Source organism: Alnus glutinosa, chromosome 7 (assembly GCF_958979055.1).
Source record: "Alnus glutinosa chromosome 7, dhAlnGlut1.1, whole genome shotgun sequence".
Classification (NCBI taxonomy): domain Eukaryota; kingdom Viridiplantae; phylum Streptophyta; class Magnoliopsida; order Fagales; family Betulaceae; genus Alnus; species Alnus glutinosa.
In genome coordinates this window covers 18,188,903-18,215,848 of record NC_084892.1, presented here as the reverse complement: position 1 = coordinate 18,215,848, position 26,946 = coordinate 18,188,903, and the positions used below count along the sequence as shown (strand labels likewise).

Genomic DNA, 26,946 nt, shown 5'->3' with positions numbered 1-26,946 from the left:
TGTTTTTCCCGTTACGTTAAGAGGATGGGGTGGGTATGGGGTGTTTTGCCAAAAACTGACTCAAATTCAGGGCTGGAATGGGTTTTGATTGCCTCACCCTGTCCCAATTATATCTTCTTCCATAGATGTAACATATATTTAAGTGTCCAAAGAATCATTAGAAAAGACATTGTTTTGGTTTTAGTTTTTAAACAAATTTAAAAAAATTATTGCTGCCCTAGGTTTCCAATTTCTCTCTCTCTCTCTCTCTCTCTCTCTCTCTCTCTCTTCCATTGCTCTAATCTGGAATGCTGTCGAGTCAGCGGTTCGCTGCCTCTCTTGCATTCACAACCAAAAGAATTATGGAATTGGAAGATTGGCTGCTACATCTTTGCTGCCTCTGGCCATATTTCTCTCCTTTATTTCAACTTCAAACCCCCTGAGCTCTCCTAGTCTAGGCCTAACTTGACTACTACCACCTCCCTCTACACCACCACCTCAGCCACTGTGTTGGGATGGGCATCCGAACTCTGAAGGCTTTGGGTCTTGTGCATGGTATAGAGTATGAACTATCTTTTTTTTTGAATTCGTTATGCTTTGATATGTTGTAATGAAGTATGTACATTCATACTTGTATTTTATATTGATTGATTTTGAAATGAGATGAAACTAGCTTTGATTGCATGAATTTTTTGTTTTAATAATCTTCCACCTGTGTTGGTTTATATGGAAAGCATTTTAGGGAAAATCGTTCTCTAGGAAAAAAATGTGAACTTTCTTTGTCAAGAGAATGCTTGTTGGGGTGGGGACAGGTTTCTAGAAGTCAAATGGTACGGTGATGAGTTGCCTCACTAAACCTTGAGACTGTTCAGGGCGGGGACGAGGAATGGGGAATTCAAAGTGGCATGGGCGGGGGCATGGCTGTCCTGTACCAAACTCGCCCCCTTGCCAGTCCTAATGCAGACACTCTTGATCTTTTTTGAGATTGTACCATTCAAAATCTTTTTTAACCATGAGCTCACTCTCCACTCCATTCTTATAGGGGAAGACGATGCCATTAGTCAAGAAGACTATTTTCACTATCTAGAATCCCTGCTTAATCTGGACGATATTTGGACTCACTTGGATAAACCCTCAACTGATATGATCTAGCATAAAAAAACTTTTACTCGTTATCTTTCTTATGGAAGTTAGAAGCATTTGAAAAATTATGTTGAGCCATCCATGGGTTTTTAGGGTTTTATAATAATGCAGAGTAAAGCTATGTGGATAATTAACAAAATGTGCAATATTAGTGAGGAGTGGTTGCAAGCGGAAAAAAATTGTATAGAAAAAAGAACAAAATTGACTTGGGACAAGAGTTGATCATAATGAGTCTCTTGAGTCCTCAAAGTTTGATGTGCATAGAAATAATATACTCACCAGAATGAGCACATTGTTTATTTATTTATGAGCCAGACTAGAACTTTGTCAATTAAAGTGAAATTTTGAGAATAGGAAACATATAATTTCAGTGTTTTGTGCTTTAAAGTGCTATGCATTACCAATTAGTAGTTGTAATCCTGAAACTATTTTCATGATTGATCTTCCCGTGTTTTATCAACAGCATCCTTGAACTTGATTTAGCTCATTAATTTCAGTCTCCCTTTTGTACTTATAGGATTTAGAGTTTATTTGAGAATCTACGTACTTCAAACGTATGACAGCAGCTTGAATATATAGAATACCAAAACATCTAGATAACCTCTAGATGTGATTTACATAAACAGAACTTGTAGCATAACCTATCTAACCTTATCCCTTGATTATAGAGACCTAGTTTATTACAACTCAACTATCTTAACATTTATCTAAACAGCGAGAGACTTAATCTAACTCTTATCACTTTAGCTTTATCACTAGTAGATAAGTTGTTTGATCCAATAAGCCCCCTCAAACTCGACGTGGGTAACTGAACGTTGAGGTTGGATTTGAGTAGAATGAAGCGTGCAGTAGTCAAAGGCTTTGTGAGGATGTCTGCTAGCTGGTCTTGCCCTGAAATAAAGTGTACATCTAGAGTCTTTTCAGCAACCATGTCTCGGACAAAATGTTAATTGATTTCTATATGCTTTGTGCGAGCATGATAGAGTGGATTGGATGTGAGATATGTGGCTCCAATATTGTCACAATGCAAAACTGGTGGGCGGGGAGACGTGATACCAAGTTCACCGAGTAGAGTTTGAATCCAAACTAACTCCGCTGATGCATTTGCAATGGCTTTGTACTCGGCTTCAACACTAGAGCGAGATACCGTTGGTTTTTTTTGGAACTCCATGAGAGAATATTTTTACCAAGAAGAACACAATAGCTTGACGTGGAATGTCTATCATTTGGACAGCTGGCCCAATCTGAATCCAAGAAGGCAGTGAGTTGCTTGGAGGAGTTTATGTGAATGCAGAAAGTATAAGAAATGGTATACTTCAAATAGCGCAAAATACGCTTCACTGCAGACCAATGAGTGTCCTAGGGGTCTTGCATAACTTGGGAGACTTTGTTGACTGCAAATGCAATATCAGGACGGGTAAGAGATAAATATTGAAGAGAGCCGACTGCAATATCAGGATGGGTAAGAGATAAATATTGAAGAGAGCCGACATTGCTATGGTACAAAGTTGCGTCCATAATGGTTGATCCTTCAAAACGAGTAAGAGTGGTTGAAGCCGCCATAGGAGTAGAAACAGGCTTCACGAGAACCATAGTAGTCTTTGTGAGAATGCCATGAATGTACCTTTGCTGAGATAGATGTAGACCATCTGAATGCCATGTAGCTTCAACTCCGAGGAAGAAGTGGAGAGGCCTGAGATCTTTGAGTGCAAAGGATGAGTGGAGATCACTTATGAGCTGAGAAATAGTTGCTGGATGGGAACTGGTGATGATGATATCATCAACGTATATCAACACAAAGATAGTAATACCCGAAGCTTTGTAAATGAACAAGGAAGAGTCGGACTTGGAACTTTGGAATTTAAGTTCAAGTAACTGTGCACTTAAGCGCGAAAACCATGCGCAGGGGCCTGTTTCAAACCATAAATGGCTTTGTGAAGCTTGCAGACTGCCGTTGGATAAGTAGGATGCTGAAATCCAGGGGGTTGAGTCATATAAACCGTTTCTTGAAGAAGACCATGTAGAAAAGCGTTACTGACATCCACTTGACGAATTGCCCAACCTGCAGAGACAGTAATGGCTAATACAGTTCTAATTGTGATAGGTTTAACCACTAGACTATAAGTTTCAGCAAAGTCAATCCCAAGTTGTTGATGAAACCTTTTGGCCACTAAACGAGCTTTGTACCTTTCGACTTGCCCATCAGCCTTTCTTTTTAATTCGGAATACCCATTTAGAGCCAACTATATTCATAGTTGGTGAAGATGGGACAAGAGACCAGGTTCCATTTTTGAGGAGTGCATCAAACTCGGTATTCATTGCTGCGCACCACTCAGCAAGTTTGTTGGCTTGGGGGAAGCAGGTTGGTTCCTCTTCATGTAGTGCAATTGAAGCCATGAGAGCTTGAGAAGGGGGATACTTGATTATGCCGTCAGTGAACTTTGAAGGTTTTACAATCAGATTCTGAGACCGTGTGGTCATGCCATGGACTTGGATTGGAGGAGCTGACTCGGTTTCAATTGATGAATCAAAAGGAACGATAGGATAAATATTGTGGGAGGCAGTGTCAGTTTCTGTGGGATATGAGGCAGAGGGAGATGGATTGTGAGATGGAATGTTAATAGCTTCATTCCTGGAGGAAGGCAATGTATGAGATGATGGAAGAACTAAAGGAACAGTAATGGATGTATGAGATTTGGAAGAAGAGGTGGTGCTGGGAAGTTTAGATTTGAAGAAGGGAAAGTTGTTTTTAATGAAAACAACATGACGTGCAATATAGACTCTACCAGAAGGGATGTGAAGACATTTATACCCAAGATGATTTTTGCTGTATCCTATGAACACGCAGGATGTGGAACGAAAAGAAAATTTAGTAGAGTTATATGGACGAAGGAATGGCCAGCACTCGCAACCAAATATTTTTAAGAATTTATAGTCGGGAAAATGATGAAAGAGACACTCAAAGGGAGACTTGTTCTTTGTGACTTTAGAGGGAAGTCTATTAATTAGATAAGTGGTGGTTTCAAAAGCCGAGTCCCAAAAATTTAATGGTATATTGGCAGTGGCTAGAAGGGATAACCCAGTTTCAACAATGTGTCGATGTTTTATTTCTATAGTTCCCATTCGATGATAGGTATGTGGACAACTTAGTCGATAAGAGATTCCCATTGAAGTGAGAGAGGTTTGAAGGGGATGAAATTCGCCACCATTATCACTCTGGACAGAGATGATTTTTGTATTGAAATAGGTTTCAACAAGTTGTTTAAACCTAAGAAAAGTAGCACATACTTCAGATTTTGTTTCAAGAGGATAAAGCCACGTATACTTGCTAAAATCATCAACCACACTTAGATAAATTTTTTTATTGTTTACAGAATTTTGAGGAGCAGGGCCCCAAACATCAAGAAACAACAATTGTAAAGGATTGCTAGAAATGGAAGGAGTACTATTAAAATGTAAACGGTGACTATTGCCCTGCTGACATGGGGAGCAAAAGGAAGAAGACTTTGATGAAGACAAGAGCAGCTTATTGGATTGAATAACTTGATTGACAATAGGAGAGGCGGGATGACCAAGCCGGAGATGCCATTGATCCAAGGAAACTTTCTCACCAATGAAGGCAGCAAGAGACTTGGAGGAAGGAGCATTTGAGGATGGCCATGGATAAAGGCCGAACTTACTCGAGCCTTGGAGGAGCAGCTGTCGAGTTGGGAGGTCTTTAACACAGAAAAAAGTGGGATGAAATTCAATGAAAACATGGTTATCTCTAGTGAATTGGTTGACAGAAATAAGATTATTTTGAATCTAAGGAACATGAAAGAGGGAGAATAAATTGAAATTATGTGAAGGTGTAGGTAAGAGACCACAGCCAGAATGTGAGATATGCAAACCTTGTCCTCTGCCTACACGAATTTGGTTCGTCCTAGCATACTACTCAGCATTCAAGTTGAGATTGGACAGATCATGGGTGAGATGCATGTTGGCGCTTGTGTCTGGATACCATGAAGGGTCAGAAGCAGAGGTGGCTGAGGCTGTCTTGGCGTGCATCGGAGATGAATCAGCCTGGTAGCTTTGCTCATACTTGAACTAGCATGTGGTTGCTGTATGGCCTTGTTTGTGACAAACTTGACATGTCGGGAGCTGGGACGAGCAGGTACTATATGAAGGGAATTGCTGAGGTGGTCCTTTGCCATGACCACGGCTCCTGCCACGAGAAAAATTGTTGCGATATCTGGAGTTGTATCCATCGTTGTTGTGTGAATAAGATGGACTTTGGTGTTGTGCCGTGTTAGCAGTGGAAATATTTAACTCCATATGGCAGATTTGTGTTGCTCTAGACGCAACTCATAGGAAAGCATATAACCATAGAGATCATTGAGAGAAATGGAATCTTGCCTTGTAGTCACAGATGTGACAAGAGGATCATACTCAGCACCAAGTCCAGCAAGGATGTGGGAGACCAGTTTGGAAGCTTCAATGGGTTTGCCAATAGCTTCTAATAAATGGGAGAATCCCTGTGCTTTTTAGAAATAAGCGGAGATTGTTTGAGCCCCTTTCTTTAAGGTGGACACTTGTTGTTCAAGTTGTATGATTTTGGATTGAGATTGAGCAGAGAAGAGAGTTTCCAATGTGAGCCATACTTCACGGGAAGTTGAGAGTCCAATGACATGGGGTAAGGCTTCTATGGAGAGGGTGGAGATAATAGCACTGAAGATCATTCGATCTTGATGATACCAGGATTGATAGCCGGGATTTGCAACGAGGAGACTAGATGTGGTGTCGGGAATGAGCTGAGAGGGTCGTGGAGTTGTTCCATCGACATACCCGAACAGATTTTGAACTTCCAAGAAGGGAATCATGAGAAACTGCCAGAGGATGTAGTTGTCTTGGGTGAGTTTCTCGGTTATGTGATGATGCACATTTTGGAGCTGTGTTGGTGGGGCAGAGGAGGGAAGGATGGTGGAGATAGGAGGGGAAGTTTGTGTAGAATCGGTTTCAGATGCAGGAATAGCCATAGACGTGAGTCTTGAGAAGATCTGATACCATATAGGATTTAGAGTTTATTTGATAATCTGCATACTTCAAACGTATGACAATAGCTTGAATGCATGGAATACCTAAACATCTAGATAACCTCTAGATGTGATTTACATCAACATAACTTGTAGCATAACCTATCTAACCTTATCCCTTGATTATAGAGACCTAGTGTATTACAACTCAACCATCTTAACATTTATCTAAACAGCAAGAGACTTAATCTAAGTCTATCACTTTATAGCTTTATCACTAGTAGATAAGTCGTTTGATCCAATAGTACTTCACGGTTGCTTTGATGATGGCATCTATTTAATGTAAGCAGAAGGAGTGCAGTTAATGAAGTCTTCCTTTGCCACTAAGTGCAGTTAATAAAGTTTTTGTTTGATCACTAAGTGCAGCTAATGAAGTTTTCCTTTGATCACTAGGTGTAGTTAATGAAGTTTCCTGAGGCTGCTAATGAATCCCAGACTTCAACCAAGAGAAATAATTTGCAAGGGACTAAAACTAGAAAGGCTGTTTATATGGTATACCTTTTATTTGTCAATGGGAAACCCACAAAAATGAAATCTCGATGATGGTTTTCTTTAAGAATAGGGTTATGAAGGCTTGGAGTTTGAAATTCCTTAATTCTTCTATTGTTGGTGCACCAATGATGCAACCAGTTGGCAAAAGGATGCATCAATGATGCATAAAGAGCTTTTATGCTTGTGGCCGATTAATATAGCGTCCAATAAATTCTACTATTTTGTGACTTTTGTGGATGATTTTTCTTGTATAACACGGTTATTTTTAATGAAAAATTGTTCTAAGTTATTTTTTATTTTCCAAATTTTCCGCACTATGATTAAGACTCTATTGGCTTAGAAAATCCATATCTTGCGTTCTGATAATGCCAAAGAATATAGATCTAGGCCCGATCTAATAAACCCCCTCCCCTCCTCCCTATTTTTTTTTCACTTCTCCCAAAAAAAGTCGTCATCAAAACATTCTAAATTTTTTCACTTTTTATATAACATTAATTATTTTTTATTACTATTCAAATAAAAAAACTCGCTACAAAACAATATTTTTTTTTTCACTTTTCCATAAAAAAATTTCAATCTTCTTTCTACTTTATATCACATCAATTACATTTTATTCATATTAAAAAAAAAAAAAATTCTCTCCACAAGGGTTACCAAACAGGGCCTTAGTTCTTTTGCCTCTTATTTGTCTGATAAAGGCATTATCTATCAAACCTCATATGCTCACACTCCACAACAAAATGGTGTGGCTGATTACAAGCATCGTCAAACCTCATGTTGCCTCTCCCCATTCTCTATTGTGTCGTTCTTCATCCTCGTTCTCCTTGCAACTACAGGTTTTTGGGTGTGTTTATTATGTTCATAACTTGGGTCTCGGTTTTGATAAGCTTGACCCTCGTGCTACCAAGTGTGTCTTTCTGGGGTATTCCACAACCCAGAAGGGATAGCGTTGCTATAGTCCTATTCTTCTATGTCACATTTGTTGACTCTATCCTCTATTTTATTGCTGTTACTTCTTTGGGTGACTCTTCCCTTTAGCCTGATGTCATGTCTATTCTGCTGCTTGTTCCATTTCTCTCCAAGCCTGCCTCCACTTTCACCTACTCCACTCCAGGTTTATTCGCGTTGGCCTAGACCATTAGCTTCTGCATGTCCACCATCATCCTTACTATCTCTAGATCTGGTGTCTCCACCTACATTTGACCCCTGCCTATTGCCGTTCGGAAAGGTAAATGTTCTTGCATTACTCAACATACTATTAGTCAGTTTGTTTCCACTAGTTCTTTAGCTCTTTCACTTCTTCCTTTATTTCCCATCTATCTAGTGCTTCCATTCCAAAGACAATGCAAGATGCATTATTTGACTCTAGTTGGAGGCACGCTATGGAATTGGAATTGAAGGCCTTGCATCAAAATGGGACGTGGGAGCTTGTTCCCTTACCGCCTAATAAGAAGACTTTGTCGCAAATCGGTCTACACGGTTAAGTTTAATCTTGATGGTTCTGCTAAACGATTGAAAGCTCGGTTGGTTGCTAAGGGTTATACACAAACACATGGTATTGATTACGATGACACTTTTTATCCAATTGCCAAAATTTCTTGTGTTCGTTCTTATTTCTTTGGTTGCTAATTTTGATTGGCCATTGTTTCAATTGGATGTCAAAATTGCATTTTTACATGAGTATTTACATGAGGAAGTTTATATAGAGCAAGCACCTGGGTTTGTTGCTCAGGGAGACTCTTAGGCCGTGTATGTAAGTTAAAAAAGGCATTGTATGGTCTCAAGCAATCACCGAGGGCATGGTTTGGAAAATTCCATGAAGCGGTATTAATGTTTGTTCTTCAGAGATTTCGGACGGATGATTCAGTATTTCACTGTAACTTACAGACTAGTGCAGGCTATATCCTTCTTGTGGTATATGTAGATGATATTGTTGTTACTGGAGATGATTTAGGAGGCATACAAAGGATTTGGTCAAACTTCGATATTTTCTAGGTATTGTGAAGTTGCTAGATCTTGAACAGGTATCAACTTATCTCAGAGAGTATGTACTTGATTTATTAGAAGTGATAGGTCTTTTGGGTTCTCGACCAGTTGATGTTTTGATGGATCCAAATAAGAAATTACTAAAGGGTGAAGGTGAATTACTTGAAGATCCTGGCAGGTACCGTTTCCTAGTTGGGAAGTTGAACTATCTTACGAGAAGTTGTTACTTGCATTATTCGGTATTTGAAGAGACAGCTTGGTCTAGGGATACTATATAGATCGAATGGATATCTTAGGGTAGAAGGTTTTACCGATACAGATAGGTTCTCTTTTAGATAGACAGTCTACTACAGGATATTGCACATTCTTCGGCGGTAATCTTGTAACTCGAAAGAGTAAGAAACAGATAGTGGTAGCACAATCTAGTGCTGAAGTAGAGTACAAGGTAATGGCTCATACTACTAGTGAGTTGACATGGTTACAACATTTTCTTTAGGAGATTGGGTTCTTAGCACCTACTCCTATCCCATTATTTTCTGATAACCAGGCTGCTTTACATATTGCTTTTAACTCAGTTTTTCATGAAATGACTAAACATATTGAGGTCGATTGTCACTTTGTTCGAGACAATACTCGATGGAGATATATCTACAACATTCATGAAGTCTGGAGACTAGTTAGCTGATATGTTTACAAAATCTTTATGTTGTAACCGGTTAGAGTTTATTTGTTCCAAGATGGGTTTATATGATATATTATATATATGTACGAGCTTGAGAGGGAGTGTTAGAAGACTGCATTAGGGTTTGGGGGTATTTTGGTCATTGTCATAATTCTCAAAGCTTATATAATAATATGTGTGAGGTAGGCTACATAAGTAGCACTAGCCTCCTCTTTCTCTCTAATATTTTCTATGCAAATCTCTCAACACCAAAGTATAGTAAGCAAAGTCAAATTGCCCAAAGTAAGGTAAAGAAATTTAAAGTAAATTTACAATTTACCGGAAGTTATATTAGCAAGTAGAAGTAGTCAACATGTTAAAGTAAAAAAAGAAAAGGAAGAAAGAAAGGATTATTCAATATCTGTGATCCTCCGTGACAGTATGGATTACCAGACTTAAATGCTCTGAGGCTTTGTTTGCATATATGAGTACATCCTTTTTCTATGGTCCACAAAACCTCTGATGTAATGTTTTAAAGCTCAAATTGAGCTTTGGCTGTTAGAGTCTCATGATATGTGGATACCCATGCATGTCACTTTCCCCTCGTTTCATTGAAGTTTCCTTCTTAGCACTATCAATAGTGCGTTCGCTATAGTGATCCATCTGTTCATTTCACTAGAAATCTAGGCATTGTTTTTCTCCCCAACTTTTTTATTATTTGAATATCTTCTTTCATGCTCTTGCTGAGAGGTCAAGGATGGATGCAATTGTTTCATTGCCTATTTGGTCTTGTTTTTTTTTGTACTGAGACTAGTCTTGACTAATTTGTTCTCTATTACTCTCTCTTTTGCCCTGCATTATTTTTCCTAGTAATTTTTTAACATTAACTACAAGAAAGGTCTGAGCCCGTCATTCTAGTTTCATCAACCCCTTCTTGCTATCTTCTTAATCACTTTTTATTTATATGCACCATACTATTTATTAACAAAAAGACGGTAATAAATACACAATACTATTTATTAACAAAAAGATGATTATGTTTTTGCCCTTTCCTTTTGATTTCAGTGTAATTAGTTGATGGTGTTTGATTAGATATCATGAATGCAGTCTGCCCTGGTTTTGCATGTTACCTTTTTAGTGATGATATATTTTTTAATTTATTTTTATGGTTTCCTCGGCTAGGATATTATGGTTAGGTACCATCGAATGAGAGGAAGGCCAACACTTTGGCTCCCTGGGACTGATCATGCTGGTATTGCAACTCAGGTTTGTGTCTGACCCATGAGCGTCTGTATCTGGATCAGTGTTTTAATTGAGTTTTTTTTTTGGTGAAACTACCTCTATATATTTTCATTTTTCTTTCAATCATCTACAAATCCTTTTTACTCTCTTGCAAATTTGTTTGGAATGTTTAAAGAGGTTTTGACATTGTAAACTTTTTTTGTTGTTGCAATTTCATGATTAGGATCAATTTTTTTTTTTTATTTTTTTTTATTTTTTTTTTTATTTTTTTTATGACAAGTTAGATTCATTAATTGTCCTCTAATCTTACGAATTGTCTTGTATTATCTAATTGTTTTACTTATTCTGATTTTTTTTTTCTTCTTCGTTTCCTCCCAGTTGGTAGTTGAAAGAATGCTTGCATCTGAAGGAATAAAAAGGGTTGATTTAAGTAGAGATGAGTTCACAAACCGAGTTTGGGAGTGGAAAGAGAAGTATATTCTTTTCTAACTTCTGTTGTTTATCTTCTCTGACATCTTTGTTATTCAATTATGTGTAGCAAGACTTGTATGCTTGCATTTATTAGGTAAACTTTATTCACGACTAGATATGTATGCCTTTTCTAGAAAAAAATGCATTGTGTGTTCTAATGAAATACAATGGACTCTTCCTGGTGAGAGAAATTGGTTTTACAAAGGGATAAAAGGTTTTAGAAAAGGTTTTATTTTTATTCTTACTCCAAAGAGCTGATTTAATGGAAATAATTTGACTATTAGATGAAACAATTTTCTAATTTCCACAAAATTAAATTGTCAATTGCTGTATTTTATTTCTTTTCCTATAACTTACAGAGAAGTATAGTTTCTTCCTTAAAAGTTGTCTTTTATTTTTGGTTTTCAAAAGAAGTGCCAATGTATGAAGAAATAAGGTAAATGAAAAGTGCCAATCTACAAAGAAATAAGGTAAATGAAGGAGCACATATTGGACATATTCCTGTCAATTTAAAATTCTGGAATGAGGAGGTGTTTGGCAATATTGAGAGACATAAAAAGCTTCTTTTGGAAGAATTGCAAGTTCTTGATGTTTTGGAAGAATAAAGCATCGTGTATTTAGGAAAGAGAAACCTGTCACTGATTTGGAGAGGGCTACTCTTTGGGAGGAGGTGAGTTGGAGGTAGAAATCAATGGTGTTGTGGTTTTTGAGAGGGTGACAAATGCACAAAGTTTTTCCATCAAGTGACCAATTTGAATAGAAGAAACATTACATTGAATCCTTAATGGTTAATGGTATTGTGTCATCAGAGTAGTCTGAGAACAGAGACCACATGGTGTAGTTCTATAATAGTTTGTTTGCCGAACATTTCAATTGGTGGCCTAAATTGGATGGCCTTTCTTTTGACTCCATTGATGAGGTAGACGCCATTTGGTTCGAGAGAGCGTTTGAGAAGGAAGATGTATTGGAGGTGGTGAAAGCTATGAACAGTGATAAGGCTTGGGCCCTGATGTTTTCACAATGGCGTTCTTTCAAGCTTTTTTGGGATGCAATTAAAGTAGATATAATGAATATTTTCCAATTTTCTTGCCAAAGGCAAGTTTGAAAGAAGCCTTAATGCTATTTCCATTGCTCTCATTTTGAAGAAATTAGGGGTTGTTGATATTTAGAACTTTCATCCTATTAGCCTTGTGGGTGTAGTCTACAAATCTTGTCATAATGGTAGATTTGTGTTGTATGTGTAAGAAGAGTGGAGAATTTGTTGATGACCTTTTACTCCTTTGTCAGGTTGTTTGTGCTTTATAAGATTCTATTTTTCAGTCTTTTTGGGGTTAGCCTGGGTCATGCCTAGATGAGTTGTAGGTCTCTTTGTCTGTTGGAGATGTCAGTTTGGTAGTTTTCATAGTGCAGCATTGTGGAAGATGATTTCATCTTGTATAATGTGGTGTATCTGGGGAGAAAAAAATGACCATAGCTTTGAAGATTGCGAGAGGACAATGGTAGACTTAAAGGCTTTTTTTTTCCTTAATACCCTATACCACTGGGCAGTTGCCTATGATTACTTTCATATATCTGGTTTTCACGATTTTCTCGTCCTTTTTTTTTTTTATTTTTTTTATTTTTATGGTTAGGTGTTTCTCTTATATACTTCCTGTGTACTTGGGTTGCGCCCTTGTAATCTTTAATGAAATTTGATAACTTATAAAAAAAAAAATTCCTGCTGTCAAGTGAATTAACAAAATCTCTCAAGATCCTCCATGGTACATTATATAATCAATATAATAATAGATTCGCAATTTAATAATACATTAGGAATGGTATTACTAGCAAAGTTGGAGCAAATTTTCGTTAAACTAATGTAGATATTATTTTTTCTTCGTTCTTTTTTCTTACAAAGGATATGTGGATGTGAGACAAAAGATTGGCTGTTAATTGGCCCCTAGGAATATGGATAGTGAAAAAATTCATTTGTGCAACCATTCTATATGAAATGGAAGTTTGATTTTAGGACTTGGGTTTCCAAAGGAAGGGAGTATGTACGATTTAAGCACACTGCAAACGACTGGCTCAATTAACGAATAATAATTAAAAAAATATTACTGGTTCAATTGTTCTTTTTGATGACTTGGCAGTTGAAGCATGTGCATAACCTTAGATGTTGATTGTTTTAGATGGCTGTATGATCGCTGGTGTTTTTTTTTGGTCTTCAATCTAGTTTGCAATAATTGAGTTGTGATTCCATTGTTCTTGTTTCTTTTTAATTTACTGTTCATATTCTTTATTATGTTTCAGGTATGGTGGAACCATCGCAAATCAGATTAGGAGACTTGGTGCTTCCTGTGATTGGAGTCGAGAACGCTTCACCCTTGATGAACAGCTAAGTCGTAAGGCAGTTTTCTATTGAGTAGAATTCTAACCAATGTAGAAACTGTGTATAAGATAGTTAATGATGTTGTTGATCTGCTGTTATGGATGATATGTTGTATGTAAGATATTGTATGGTCCTAGATTTTCGTTTTTTGTGACACTTTGTGTTTCATATACATCTAGAGCCTCTGAAATGCATTCATGTGGACTAGCCTAGATTTACCTTGCAGCGTTATATGTACTGAGACCATTACCTTTTGCAGGAGCTGTAATTGAGGCCTTTGTCAGGCTTCATGAGAAAGGCTTAATCTATCAAGGTATTACACTTACTTGTAGCCCTATAGAGCTAGGAACTTTCCATTTAACCTAAACCTTCTCTGAAGGAGTTCTGGTGGCTGCACTCATTTTAGAAGGCTGATGCATTTCTTCTTCTTCTTGATTTGTTGTTTAGTGGTATGTTAACTTTGTGAAATCTGCAAACAATTGTTCTGGATTGATCTCATGAATCATGTTGTAGTTTTGTTAGCTAGTACTATGATAATTATGAATTTTTCATAATCTGGTAAAAAAAATTTCATAATTGTAAGCTGGTGAAAATGTATTGTGCAGGAGTGTCATCTAGTGCCTTGAACCTTTATCCTTTTTGTTTTGGTGGAACGCTCTGACAAGTTTTCCATCACTGAGAGAGTTCTATCAAGACTCCCTTGGTTTACATTTTCTTATAGAGAAATGATGGAATCAAGTCCTGACCCTTTTCCATTATAGTTAACATGATGCACACATGATTTATCCACTTGTATTATTGTGCCATGTTAGAGACAAGTTTTATAGTTTCTTTTTACAACATTTTTTTTTTATCATTTGGCTTGTTGGAAGAGGCTTTATCTGTCTAATTGAGGTAGGTTGACTTTGATAAAAGAAAACTCTTTCCAATTTGCCTACTTATTTTAGTCTGTCTTCTCGATTCCTGTAGGTGTGGTAATAGGCTTGAAAAACTTTAGAAGGGTTTTTTTATGGGATGCAAATGGTGATTTATTTAAGTTCCATCTAGTTAAATGGTCGAGAATTTGTACTACGATGAAATCAGGTGGTTTGGGGTTTAGAAACCTGATTCAGTTTAACTAATCTCTTTTGAGAGGCTATGTGGAGATTAGTGGTGGAAACTAAATATCATAGTTTGAGGGGAGGGCAGGAGCAGGTGGTTTTTCTGTAGCTATGGAAGACTTCTCGGAGTTCATTGGTGGACAGAGCTTGGTAGATATTCCTATGCATGGAGGGCAGTTTTCTTGGTCCAATAATAGGGTATGGTCTAAAATTGATAGGTTTTTGCTTTCTCTAGAGTGGGAAGAACATTACCCTGATGTGTCTCAACGACGTATGCCTAGACCGTTATCGGACCATTTCCCTTTGTTGTTGGATTGTGGTACACATAGAGAAGAAAAAAGACATTTTAAATTTGAAAACATGTGGCTCAAATCCGAAGGGTTCGTGGAACAAGTGCAACGGTGGTGGGAGTCTTATAATTTCCAAGGCCTGCCGAGTTATGTTCTGGCGAAAAAATTGAAAGCTTTAAAGGCGGATTTGAAGAAGTGGAATGAAGAGGTTTTTGGTGATGTGGGGAAGAAGGAGGAGTTATTGGAAGGTATTAAAGAGTTGGAGGGATTAGAGGAGTCTCGGGGGTTAGTGGAGGAGGAGTAGGTACGGAAGTCTGACATGCTTAGGGAAATGGAAAAAACTCTCTTGTTTGAGGAGGTTAATTGGAGGCAAAAATCTTGGGCTTTGTGTTTGAAGGAAGGGGATAATAACACAAAGTTCTTTCATAGGTTGGCAAATTCGCATCGAAGATATAATCATGTGGGAGCTCTAAGGATTCATGGGGTTATGTCTACTGATTCGGTGGAGATTAAGGAGCACATTGTCAATTATTATAACTCTCTATACACTGAGCAGAGTTTGTGGAGGCCTAGGGTGGATGGGATTTCTTTCTCTTCCATTGATGCGGGTGAGTGTCTTTGGTTGGAATGTGTCTTTGAGGAGCATGAGGTATGGGAGGTGGTGCGGGAGATGAATGGAGATAAGGCTCCGGGCCCAGATGGATTCTCTATGGCTTTCATTCAAAAATGTTGGGTGGTTCTAAAACATGATATTATGGCGGTGTTCTCAGAATTTCATAATAGCTGCCAATTCGAGAGGAGTTTGAATGCAACTTTCGTCTCCCTTATCCCTAAGAAGGCAGATGCGGAGGAGATTAAGGATTTCAGGCCTATCAGTTTGGTGGGAGGGGTCTACAAAATGATTTCTAAGGTCCTTGCTAATAGGTTAAAATTGGTGTTGGGAAAAATAATTTCGAGCTCTCGGAATGCCTTCATTGGGGTTAGGCAAATTTTGGACTCGGTTTTTATTGCCAATGAATGCCTGGATAGTCAGTTGCGATCGGGGGAGGCGGGATTATTATGCAAGTTGGATTTGGAGAAAGCATATGATCACGTGAACTGGGAGTTCTTACTCGACATGCTTCAAAGGTGTGGGTTTGGGGAGAGGTGGAGAAAATGGATTAAATTTTGTGTTTCTACGGTAAAATTCTCCATTTTGGTTAATGGTGCACCAACAGGTTTCTTTTAGAGCTTGAGGGGATTAGACAAGGCGATCCTCTTTCTCCTTTGCTATTTGTGGTGGTTATGGAAGCGCTTAGTAGGATGTTGAATGAATCTATGCTTCAAGGCTTGTTGTTTGGTTTCTCGGTGGGTATTAGGGAGAGTGAAGCTTTAGTGGTAAATCATTTGCTGTTTGCAGATGATACCTTAATTTTCTGTGGGGCATAGGTTGAACATGTTCGAAATTTGAGGTGTGCCTTTTTATGTTTTGAAGCGATGTCAGGTTTGAGGATTAATCTAGGAAAATCCGAATTGGTCCCTATTGGTGAGGTGGATGATGTGGAGTCTTTGGCACATATTTTGGGTTGTAGAATTGGGTCTATGCCGATGACATATTTGGGTCTGCCGTTAGGGGCATTGTTTAAATCTCTTCCTATTTGGAATGGGGTTATTGAGAAGGTAGAGCGAAGGTTGGCTAGGTGGAAAAAGCTTTATTTATCCAAGGGTGGTAGGGTGACGTTGATTCATAGTACTCTGTCCAGCATTCCTACCTATTATTTATCTCTGTTTCCCATTCCTGTGAGTGTAGCCAAGAAATTGGAGCGGCTTCAAAGGGAGTTCCTGTGGAATGGTATGAGGGATGTGACTAAATTTCATTTAGTCAATTGGCATCGGGTTTGTTCTCCGATCAAGGTTGGTGGTTTGGGAGTTCGTAATATTATTAAATTTAACCAAGCCTTATTGGGGAAGTGGATATGGAGATCGGTGATTGAGGTAAAGTATGGGAGTGTGAGGGGAGGTTGGAGTTCTTTACCGGTGACGGGGTCTTATGGTGTGAGTGTTTGAAAGTTTATCCGAACGGGGTGGGATACTGTAGCCAAGTACTTGCTTTTTGAGGTGGGTGAGGGGTCTCATATTCGTTTTTGGCACGATTTATGGTGTGGGAACAGGCCTCTCAAGTTGTGCTATCAGGCTTTGTGCTCTATTACTCGTTTTCCGGATGCTTGGGAGGTGGATAATTTGTCTGTGGTAGGAGGTGTGGCTCATTGGAATGTATTCTTTACGCGATATGCTCAAGATTGGGAGGTGGAGATGGTGATATCCTTCTATGAGCAGTTATACTCTAGTCGGATTCGGCTCGGAGAGGTCGATAGGGTGGTGTGGAATCTTTCTAAGAAGAGGATTTTTGAAGTGAAGACTTTTTACAAAGCATTAGTTTCTCACGAGGTGGCCTATTTTCCTTGGAAGGGTATATGGCGTGTTAAAGCTCCGAAGCGGGTGATATTCTTTGTTTGGACAGCTGCTTTATGAAAGATTTTAACTCATGACAATTTACGTCGGCGTGGGATTGTGGTGGTAGAGTGATATGTTATGTGCAAGAAGCATGGGGAATCCGTTGATCACCTTCTTCTACATTGTGACATGGCACGGGTTGTTTGGAGTTATTTTTATAGCTTATTCAGGGTGGAGTGGGTTATGCCTAGTAGTGTTTTGGATTTATTGAGTGGCTGGGGCACTTTGCTAGGTCGTGGTCCTACTATCCGTATTTGGAAGCAGGTTCCTTTATGTATCTTGTGGGGTTTGTGGCGTGAGAGAAATTCTAGTCTTTTGAAGATGTGGAGATTACGGTTGTGGCTCTTTGTAAAAATGTGCTTAATATGTTATATTTGTGGGTGTCGGCGCATAGCCCGGGTCATATGTCGTTTGCTGATTTTTTACTTTCATGTTCGTTTATCTCCTCTGATTAGGGGCTCTTTTGTATAATTCCTGTGTACTAGGGTTGCGCCCCTTTGCTCTTTTTTATGAAATTATTACTCATCAAAAAAAATATAAAGAGGGGGTGGGGACTTTTTTTGAGTTGTGTTAGATATGAGGTGGGAGATGGGGCCAAGGTTAGGTTTTGTCATGATTTGTGGTGTGGGGAACAACACGTGAAGATTTCTTGTTTAGTATTGCACGTTTTAAGGACACGTGGGTGGCGGATCATAAGTATTTCTGAAATAGAAATCTTCAATGGAATATTTTTTTTACCGGATCAGTGCATGATTGGGAGGTAGATTGGTCTCTTCTAAACTGAAACACCTTGGGGCTTTTTCCTCTCCAAACCTAGTTGACCAGAAACAGAAAAACTCAAAAACTCCTTCCTCTCTTCGGCTGAGATCTCATGGTGGAAGCACCCAAGCAATGGCCACTCCGAAGCCCAACCAATGTGGCCACAGCGGCATAACCCACTCTCCATGAACACCTTTGCTTTGGCTATAAAAGCTTGACTTAATGAAGTGCCCACCAACAGTGAGACACAATTTAGATCTACAAATCTTGGATTTTTTGTTGTTGTTAAATTTAGGTATGTATGGGAATGTATGACTCATCCTTACTTTTTTTTCCTCAAACCAAATATACAAGGTTGTAGATGACTTAGAGATTTGGAAGATCATGTGGTGGGTTTGGCAGTTGGGGAAGAGAATAAGGTCAGCCGAGATTAGGAGGAAGAGCAAGAGTATGAAGAGAGGGAGAGAGAAAAGGAGGGAGAAGAGGGAGATGCTGGGTGATAGATTTGAATTGATTGGACTGAATTTCTTTCTTTTTCATATATTAAGGGATTTGTCTTTTCTTTTTGAATTGCATCAAAATATAAATTTGATAGTTAAGGATTTTATTGTTATTAGATGGTGTAAATAGAAAGCGTAGAATTTATGGGTCATTTGCCTATATAGTGGATAAGTATGTGTGCGTCATCTGACTAATAGCTGTGAGTTGATTGCAGTGGTAAGTGGACAGAAGGGCTCAATTAGATCATTCAGAGAGTACAATGGCTGTGATTAGAAAAATTGAAACTGAGCGAGTCCTGGATAGAACACCTTAAAGTTGGAGTAGCGTTATTGCATTTTTTCTCCTATCCCCCCTCGTTCTTTTGATGGGTATAATTACATTGGAAGAAGAAAAGGATGGAGACTTAGTACATGTAGCATTCACAAACTCCAACATTACAAACACAAACACTTGTACCTTTTTTTGAACTGAGTTGCTATTTGAATTATCCATTTGGATTTTATTCTAGTGGGTGATCTATCATTTGGAATTCTAAAAGATAATATTGAGTTATTGGGACAAGGAAGTACAGATGCTTATTGCTTCCTCATTTTTCTGTTAATAATATGTAGCTCTTGGATGAACTACTTGTTGGACTGGAACTATCTTCTTATGAATGAGCTCTCTCTCCGCCCTTTCACACTCTCTTTCTCTCTGAGCCTCCTGTTTGGTCCTATAGTTTGCATTTCAGGTTTCTGTTCTGTTGGGTGGTTCTTTGTTTGGCGATGTAGTTTTTTGGATTGGTCGTCTTAGTCCTGGGGGTTTCCTAGATGGAGAAGAATTTCTTAGTGGAGTCAAAGTCCTTCACTTTCTCGGTTTTGGGTGGGGCATCGACGTTGAGGGTGGAGGAGAAGAGGAAAAATTTCCTGGGTGTGATTTTGTTGAATGCGCAGAGCTCCGAGTGGCTTGCGTCGATGATGGAAGTGTTGTTGGGTCTCCCGGCAGAGCAAGATCTTGTTAAGTCGTTTAGAGAAGGTTCGAAGGTCCTAATTGCACGGAGAGGTGGGAATTAAGCTGGGCGCTTTGTAGAGGTGACAACGTTCGGCTTGGGTGGTCGAAAGGGGTCCATTGTTATCCCCGAGGGCCGTGGAGGGTGGGGATGGCTTAAATTCTCCGACGAGCTGAGAAAGGTTGTTGATTTTTTCTCAGCCTCGTCGGGTGGCGGGCTCGGCTCCTCTTCTACATCGGAGAAGAAGACTGTGGAGGATGTTCGGCCGACTCTGGGCTTGGCTCCAAAGTGGATGGGGCCTTCTTTTGCAGAGATTTTGAGGTCGAACCCGACCACTGTTGCGAAGAGGATGCCCATAGCGGGTGATGGTCGGTCCTGGTTAAGGGTTTCGTTGGCGACACCTTGTGAGCTTGATCTTCTTCCGGCGGTGCAGCAAGCAGAGGCTGATCCGAGATCGGCGGTGGATTGCTTTTCACTGGAGCATAACACGCTTGATCTGTTGGACAAAGACTAGCTTGTACGTCCGCAGGGTAAGGGTTTGAATTTTGAAAATTCGAGACTGCGGACGTGGCGTAAGTTGGGTCCCGGTTTTTATTTGGCTTTGGGCCGGGCTGTGAGGAGAGTTCTGACTCGGTTTGCCGGGTCGGGGCTATTTCGAAAATCTTTAGGTTTTCGCGTGGCCCGACTCAAGCGAAAACCTAATGTTTCCAGTCCGCCGCCAACCTCGCCGGAGACGACAACGGAGGTGTCCTCTGGGTTGGTTCTGAATCGGATTCCTCCTGGGGGTTTGGAGGATACAGCGTTGGGAGCTAAAAAGGGCGCGAGTCCAGGTTCTACGGGTTTTGTTGGGGTTTCCCCTAGGCCGGAGCCATCGTCGGTGGCAGATACAGGGTCTATTTCTGGAACGGAGTCTCCTTCCGGGGGTGAGTCGAGCAGGTCCCAGGTATTTCAGTCGGTTTCTAGCCGGACTCTAGCCTCTCACCTGTTCGGTTTCCCCCCTTCTCCGGCCCCGGATCTGGGTTTTCCGGCGGTTACTGCTTCTTTTAAGTTCACTCCTTTGGGGAAGCTTCAGATTCCTAAATCTCTTTCGGTTACACCGTCTATCGCTGGAGCAGATATTTTAGGTGAGAAGTTGCGTTCTCCCCTCCCTGTGGTGGTTTCTAAGCCTTTTCAGTGTTACTACAGGAGGGCGAAAAAATTGAGGGAAAAGCATTCTGTGAAGTGGAATGATGAGCTACTTTCTGACTCTTTGGAAGCCGTAAAGATGTCAGTTGGCTACGTTGACAAGAGGGTTACTGGTGCAGAGTTGCCAGCTGAGAAGGCGGCAAAGCCTCGTGCAACAAAGAAGTCAGTGACGCAAGTGAATCAGGGCCTTTTTAGAAAGGGGTTTCTCAACCTACCCCCGATTTCAGTCCCTTCCGTGGCGCTTCAGGAGGTCAACAATGGCGGGGTGATAGGTCCTTATTCCCAATCGAGTGGTTGCTTTAATGGTTTCGCCCAATCTCGGAATTGGCCCGTTGGCTTTGATCATAACGGTGAGATTGTGGTGTGGGAGGAGGAGGAAGATGATTATTGGGATGGTTTGCCCTTTAGATTGGGCGATGGATGGGGATTTTGGGGAGGAGGCTTTGGCTATTCGGGACGCCATGGAAGAGGAGTTCCAGTTTTTTGCGCGGCAGAAGTCTAAAGGAAAAAGGGAACTTCTAAATTTGCAGAGTTCCATCAACTATGGTGACGCGAACTATCCCTCTAGGCGTAGGAAAGGCAAGGCACACATGTTGTAGGTTTATTGTGCCTTGACGGGTAGTGGGTTTTTTTGTTCTTAGTTGGGTTTTTTTGTAGCTTATTTTGGTTATTTTGTGTTCTAGGGCCTTGGTGTTGTGGGTTTTTTTTGGGTTAGCTTTGGTTGTTCCTGTGTATACTTCCTGTGTACTTAGGGACGCCTTACGCTTTTTTAATAAAGTTCTTCTTACTTATCAAAAAAAAAAAAAAAAAAATAAATATGTAGCTCTTGTTTTACCATGGAAAAGATACTGTACTAATTCCTTTGGTGATTTTATTTGGGAAAAGTATACATTATTCCCCTCAAACTACCACTCAATTGTCAATGTCTCCCTTCAAAGTACCATTCAATTGTCAATGCCTCTCCTCAAATTATCAGAAAATGTCAATGTCCTCCCTAAGACCAACAAAAATACAAAAATGACCCTAAATTTTTTTCAATAAGGCAAAAATGTCCTTACAAATTCGAAAAAAAAAACTAAAACTAAAAATATATATATATTTTTTTTCAAAAATCGAAATTAAAAAAAAAATGATTATTTTTTTTCGAAAAAGGAAATTAAAAAAAAAAACGAAAAAGAATGAAAAAAAAAGAACAAATGAAAAAATAACTGAAGATTATTAAAACAAATTTTGTTTTGTTTTGTTTTTTGTTTTTTGTTTGTTTTAAAAAAAAACCAAAAAAAAGAGAAGAAAAACCAGTTTTTATTATTTATTATTTATTTTTGGTTTTTTTTTTTTGGGTATAACTTTTTGTTATTTTAGATTTTTAAGTTTTTTCTTTTAAATTTTTATAATTTTATAAGGGTATTTTTATCATTAGGGGGACATTGACATTTTTTGGTAGTTTAGTAGTTAGGGGGTCATTGACAATGAAGTGGTAGTTTGAAGGGGTTATGTGTGCTTTTTTCTTTTTTTATTTCTTTTGGTTTCTCTTACTGGCCTATTTGTTCATTATGTATGAGAGATAGCAAAATATAGGATTACCAATAAAAGGCACCTAAATGATAAGTAGTGGGTATCTAAGCTATGGACGTGATTAGCTTACTGGTACCATCTACCATCTCTTCATGGTGACAGAGTCGAACAGATTTATTGTTCAAGACGGTAGACGTTGCTCCCTTCCTTTTGTCGGTCTTTAAGTTTTTCAATTTTATTTTTGGAACTATCGCCTATCTCACAAATGCAGGATGTGAATAAGTTACATACATCAGTGTACTATACTGTTTCAAGTTGATTCTGTGTTAATATTATTATTCAGGATCTTATATGGTAAACTGGTCTCCCAATCTGCAGACTGCAGTTTCGGATTTGGTAAGCTTTTTTCGGTTGTGTTGTTGTCACTTTTTGTTTTATTTTATTTTTTTTTAAAAAATGATTTGGTTTACTTATTTTATGTTTATATCTTACTCTTTACCTGAGCAGTGAGTCTTTACCTTTTGTGGTTAGGAAGTAGAATATTCCGAAGAATCTGGTACACTGTATTATATTAAGTATCGCGTTGCTGGAGGTTCAAGGTAGTTACCAGTCAATCTTTACTAATCTTTTGTCAAGATGTGTTCTTATATAATGCTGTATATGGTGCACATACATGCTGTTAAGGCTGCAATTTTTTGTAATACAAATTCGAAATATCAATTATTTTCTGAGAGGCTAACATTATCAATTATTTTGGTAAATTAGCTGGCATGAAAACTGATTTTGTATTTGTAAAAATCAAGATAAGTAGGAGTGCTTATGTATGAAGAGCTGAATTGGGTCCAAAAGTCAGATAATTTTCTTACACTTCTGCTTGAGTTTAAACACCTTAATTTTGAAAACCTTGGAAGTAGGAAATAGGGCTGGAGAGTTAGCAACGTTTAGGAAATTAAAATTCAAGGGTCAAACTTTAAAAAAGTATGAAATTGACAACAATCAAATGTGGGATCTGGAAGCTGTTGTACAAATGTGTATATGGAGGTCTTACATCTTGCATACTTGTTTTATTAGGGCTTGGGATTGTCGTGGCTTAAAGTTTATAAGTTGATCGTGGTATAATGGGCTAAAACCAAAATTTCAAGTTGGTCTGTTTCTGAAGAAAAGAGGCTGCAGGTTTTTTTGTTGGCGGAGACTGGAGAGTGCCTGTCTTGGGCATTTGGGGTTATTTGGACGAACACCAGAGTAGACAAGTGGAAATGTGAAGTTAGAAAAATAGGGTGGATTGTGTGGAGAGAATGAAATAGTGGTGCCTAGAGAATTAAAAAGGGGAGTGGGAGTCTTATGGTTTGCAAACTTGTGGGTTTAGGTCTTGGGTTTATATCCAAGAATACTAAGCATCTGAAGCTTGGAATTCGCTTACTTTCAATTAGGCTCTTTTGCGAAAGTGGTTATGGAGGTATGCTGTTGAGAGAGAGGCTTTTTGGCATTAGGTAGTGGATGTTAAATATGGTAGTTTGAGCAGAAAATAAAGAACGAAAAAGAGAGAAATTTTTATTGCTTGTAATTGTTCCATACGATTACATAGGTTTAAATAGAAAAAACCTATAGACTAATATGGAAAGAAAAAAAACACAATATTACAATCAGAATAAATAAAGGAGAATAAAATCATAGTATGTTGGTAGTTTCCGTCTTCAACACTCCCTCTCAAGTTGAGGCATAGATGCCTCGCATGCCCAGCTTGAATAAGGCTAAATGAAGAATACTACTAGATACTCCCTTTGTCAACATATCCACCAGTTGTTCTCTTGGCTTCACATATGGTGTGCAGATGATTCCTTCTCGGAGTTTTTCTTTAATAAAGTGTGGATCAATTTCTACATGCTTGATTCGATCATGTTGGACTGGATTATGAACAATATTGTTTGCCACTTTATTGTTACAATACAATCGCATTGAGTCCTTGGAGTCGAACCTAAGTTCTGTCAAGAGTATTTTCAACCATAATGTTTCACACTTCTTGAGCCATAGCTCTAAATTTTGCCTTTGCACAGGATCTGGCAACCACAGGTTGTTTCTTGCTCTGCCATGTAACCAAATTACCTTCCACAAATGTGCAATAACCTACCGTGGACCATTGATCCATAATCGAGCCAGCCCAATCTGCATCTGTATAGGCTTTTATTTTCAAATGATCATATTGAGAAAACAATAGCCCCTTACCCGGATAGGATTTTAAGTAGCGGAGAATGTGGTAAATTGCTTCCATATGAGGCTCTCGCGGAGATTGCATAAATTGACTCACAATACTAACAACATATGCAATGTCTGGATGAATATGAGATAAATAAATCAACCGTTCAACCAATCGCTGATATCTGCCCTTATTCACCAAAGGGCTCTCGCTATCTTCTCTCAGTTTAACATTTACCTTTACTAGATTGTCAGTGACTTTACATCCAAGCATTCCTAATTCCTTGAGAAGATCAAGTATGTATTTTTGTTGGGAGATAAATATACCATGCTTTGACCTTGCTACCTTAATGCTGAGAAAGTACTTTAGACTCCCAAAGTCTTTTATTTCAAACTCGTTAGCAAGACGGTGTTTTAAGTTCTGTATCTCCCAATCATCATTTCCTGTTAAGACAATATCATCAACATACACGATTAAAGCTGTTACCTTTCCTGGAGTGGAATGCTTAATGAAGAGTGTATGATCAGCCTGACTTTGCTTGTAACCAAATCTTTGCATAATCTGAGAAAACCGCTCGAACCATGCTCTTGGAAATTGTTTTAGGCCATACAAAGCCTTCTTTAGTTTGAAGACTTTTCCCAGAGGATGAATCTTCCAATCTAGGGAGAATTTCCATGTATTCTTCTTCTACATCTCCATGAAAAAATGCATTTTTCACATCAAATTGATGTAGAGGCCAATCCAAGTTTGCAGCAATAGACAGTAGAAACCTCATTGAGTTCATCTTTGCTACTGGAACAAATGTTTCCTCATAATCAATCCCATCGGTCTAAGTAAAGCCTTTTACAACAAGTGTGACCTTGTATTGTTCCGTAGAACCATTGGCCTTATGCTTGATAGTGAACATCGACATGCATCCAAAAACCTTATTTTCATTAGGTAACTTAACCAAATCCCAATTCTTGTTTTTGTGAAGAGCTTTCATCTCTTCTTGCATTGCTGTCTTCCACTTTGGATCACTTAGTGCCTCCTGTAGATTTCTAGGGACAGACACAGAAGACAATTTAGACATAAAGGAATGATAGGATGAAGAAAGATGTTTATAGAAAACAAAATCAGAAACGGGATGGTGTGTACATGACCTAAATTTGTTAGGTATATGAGGTGGGAGATGGATCTATGGTGCAGTTTTGGCATGATTTAGGGTGTGAGGAGCAGCCTTTGAAGTTTTCTTTTATCTGGAATTATTCAGTATTGCACATTGTAATGATGCCTGGGTGGCGGATCATATGCAGCTCCAGAATGGAAATATTCAGATAAACATAACTTCGTATAGACTATTGTTCTCTCTATATAACTATTACCTTTAAATATCTGTTGTTGTTTATCTTAAAGAAGCTGTGTTGGTTTTTTTTTTTTTTTGGCACAGCCAATAGTTTCTGCACTAGTTGTATTTATTTTCTGTTTTTCTTTGTTGTGTAGTAGTGACTATTTGACAATAGCAACAACACGTCCAGAAACTTTATTTGGTGATGTAGCGATTGCAGTGCATCCAAAGGTATGGTAACTTTGCTTGTAGGCTTGCACTTTGGCTTATGAGATGGATGGGCCAGGTGCTTGGAACTTATGCATTGAGCATATAATTGTCATCATGGTTTTAGGCTATCTAAAGTGTTGAAGAAGGTAAGGTGTTTTATGTCACTTTCTGTACATAGGGTCAAGGATTAATTGACTTTGTATTCATGAATAAGATTACATAGGGTCTAGGATTTTTCCGAACATTAGTTATCCTTATTATGTATTCTGAGTTTGTCGTTAATTACAATAAAAGATTTATACTATTGTTCCGTATGTTGAATTCTGATTGAATAGAAAGATGGAAAAATATGTGAAGTGCATTAGTAACAAATAAATCTTTGGAAGAAGCACTGAAATGACTTCAAACATATGAATCTTATTGTAGTGCCGTTTTCCAAATATGATTTTAAGAATGACAGTGGAATCTACCATAGGTTTGACGCATGTTTGTTTTCCTTGTCGACCACAGTAAATGTAAAAATTGTGAAAACTGATCCACACACTCTGCTTTTTCTGTGACAAAATCTGTATTTGTTTCTGTTCTCTTTTATTAGATTAGAAATTCACTTTTTCATTTCTGGTTTGGCACTTGAATGGAGAACCTTTCTCCTTTTTACTCAGCCAAATGTAGGTCTTCTTTTTCATTTTGGATTATTTTGAATCATTTTGGCCAAAGTTGGTCCCTGTGATATTTTTCAGAGTATTGTACTTTTGTTCCAAGGTTTGGCACCTGAGAAAATAGTGATGCGGAATTGGACCTTTAGTTTATTTAAAGTGTTAGTTATTTTATATTTAATTATGGGCTTGGCCCAAAGTTAGTCATATTAGTTAATTTAATTGATGTGTAATCCAATAATGGGCTTGGCCTTTAGTCATATTAGGGTTAGGATTAGAGTTAGGGTTTAGTCTGAGTCTATTTAAGCATA

The 26,946-nt window shown here is 38.5% G+C and overlaps 1 protein-coding gene and 1 non-coding gene across 5 annotated transcripts in view; one reads left to right on the top strand and one right to left on the bottom strand.

The window, feature by feature from the left end:
* The window catches only part of LOC133872493 (valine--tRNA ligase, chloroplastic/mitochondrial 2), a 76,573-nt gene that overhangs the window by 10,049 nt on the left and 39,578 nt on the right, over positions 1-26,946 (top strand). For 2 of the 4 annotated variants that reach the window (XM_062310003.1, XM_062310006.1), the window contains exons 4-10: positions 10,516-10,599; positions 10,954-11,048; positions 13,339-13,430; positions 13,677-13,730; positions 22,592-22,644; positions 22,780-22,847; positions 25,925-26,000. In XM_062310003.1, the coding sequence (XP_062165987.1) occupies positions 10,516-10,599; positions 10,954-11,048; positions 13,339-13,430; positions 13,677-13,730; positions 22,592-22,644; positions 22,780-22,847; positions 25,925-26,000 (522 nt within the window). Of the gene's footprint in view, positions 1-10,515; positions 10,600-10,953; positions 11,049-13,338; positions 13,431-13,676; positions 13,731-22,591; positions 22,645-22,779; positions 22,848-25,924; positions 26,001-26,946 lie in introns of those variants that run through there. The other 2 variants (XM_062310004.1, XM_062310007.1) reach the window with 2 other exon arrangements.
* Positions 5,465-5,603, bottom strand: LOC133874417 (small nucleolar RNA Z247). The gene has a single exon (XR_009901278.1). It is a non-coding gene; the product is annotated as a small nucleolar RNA Z247 (small nucleolar RNA).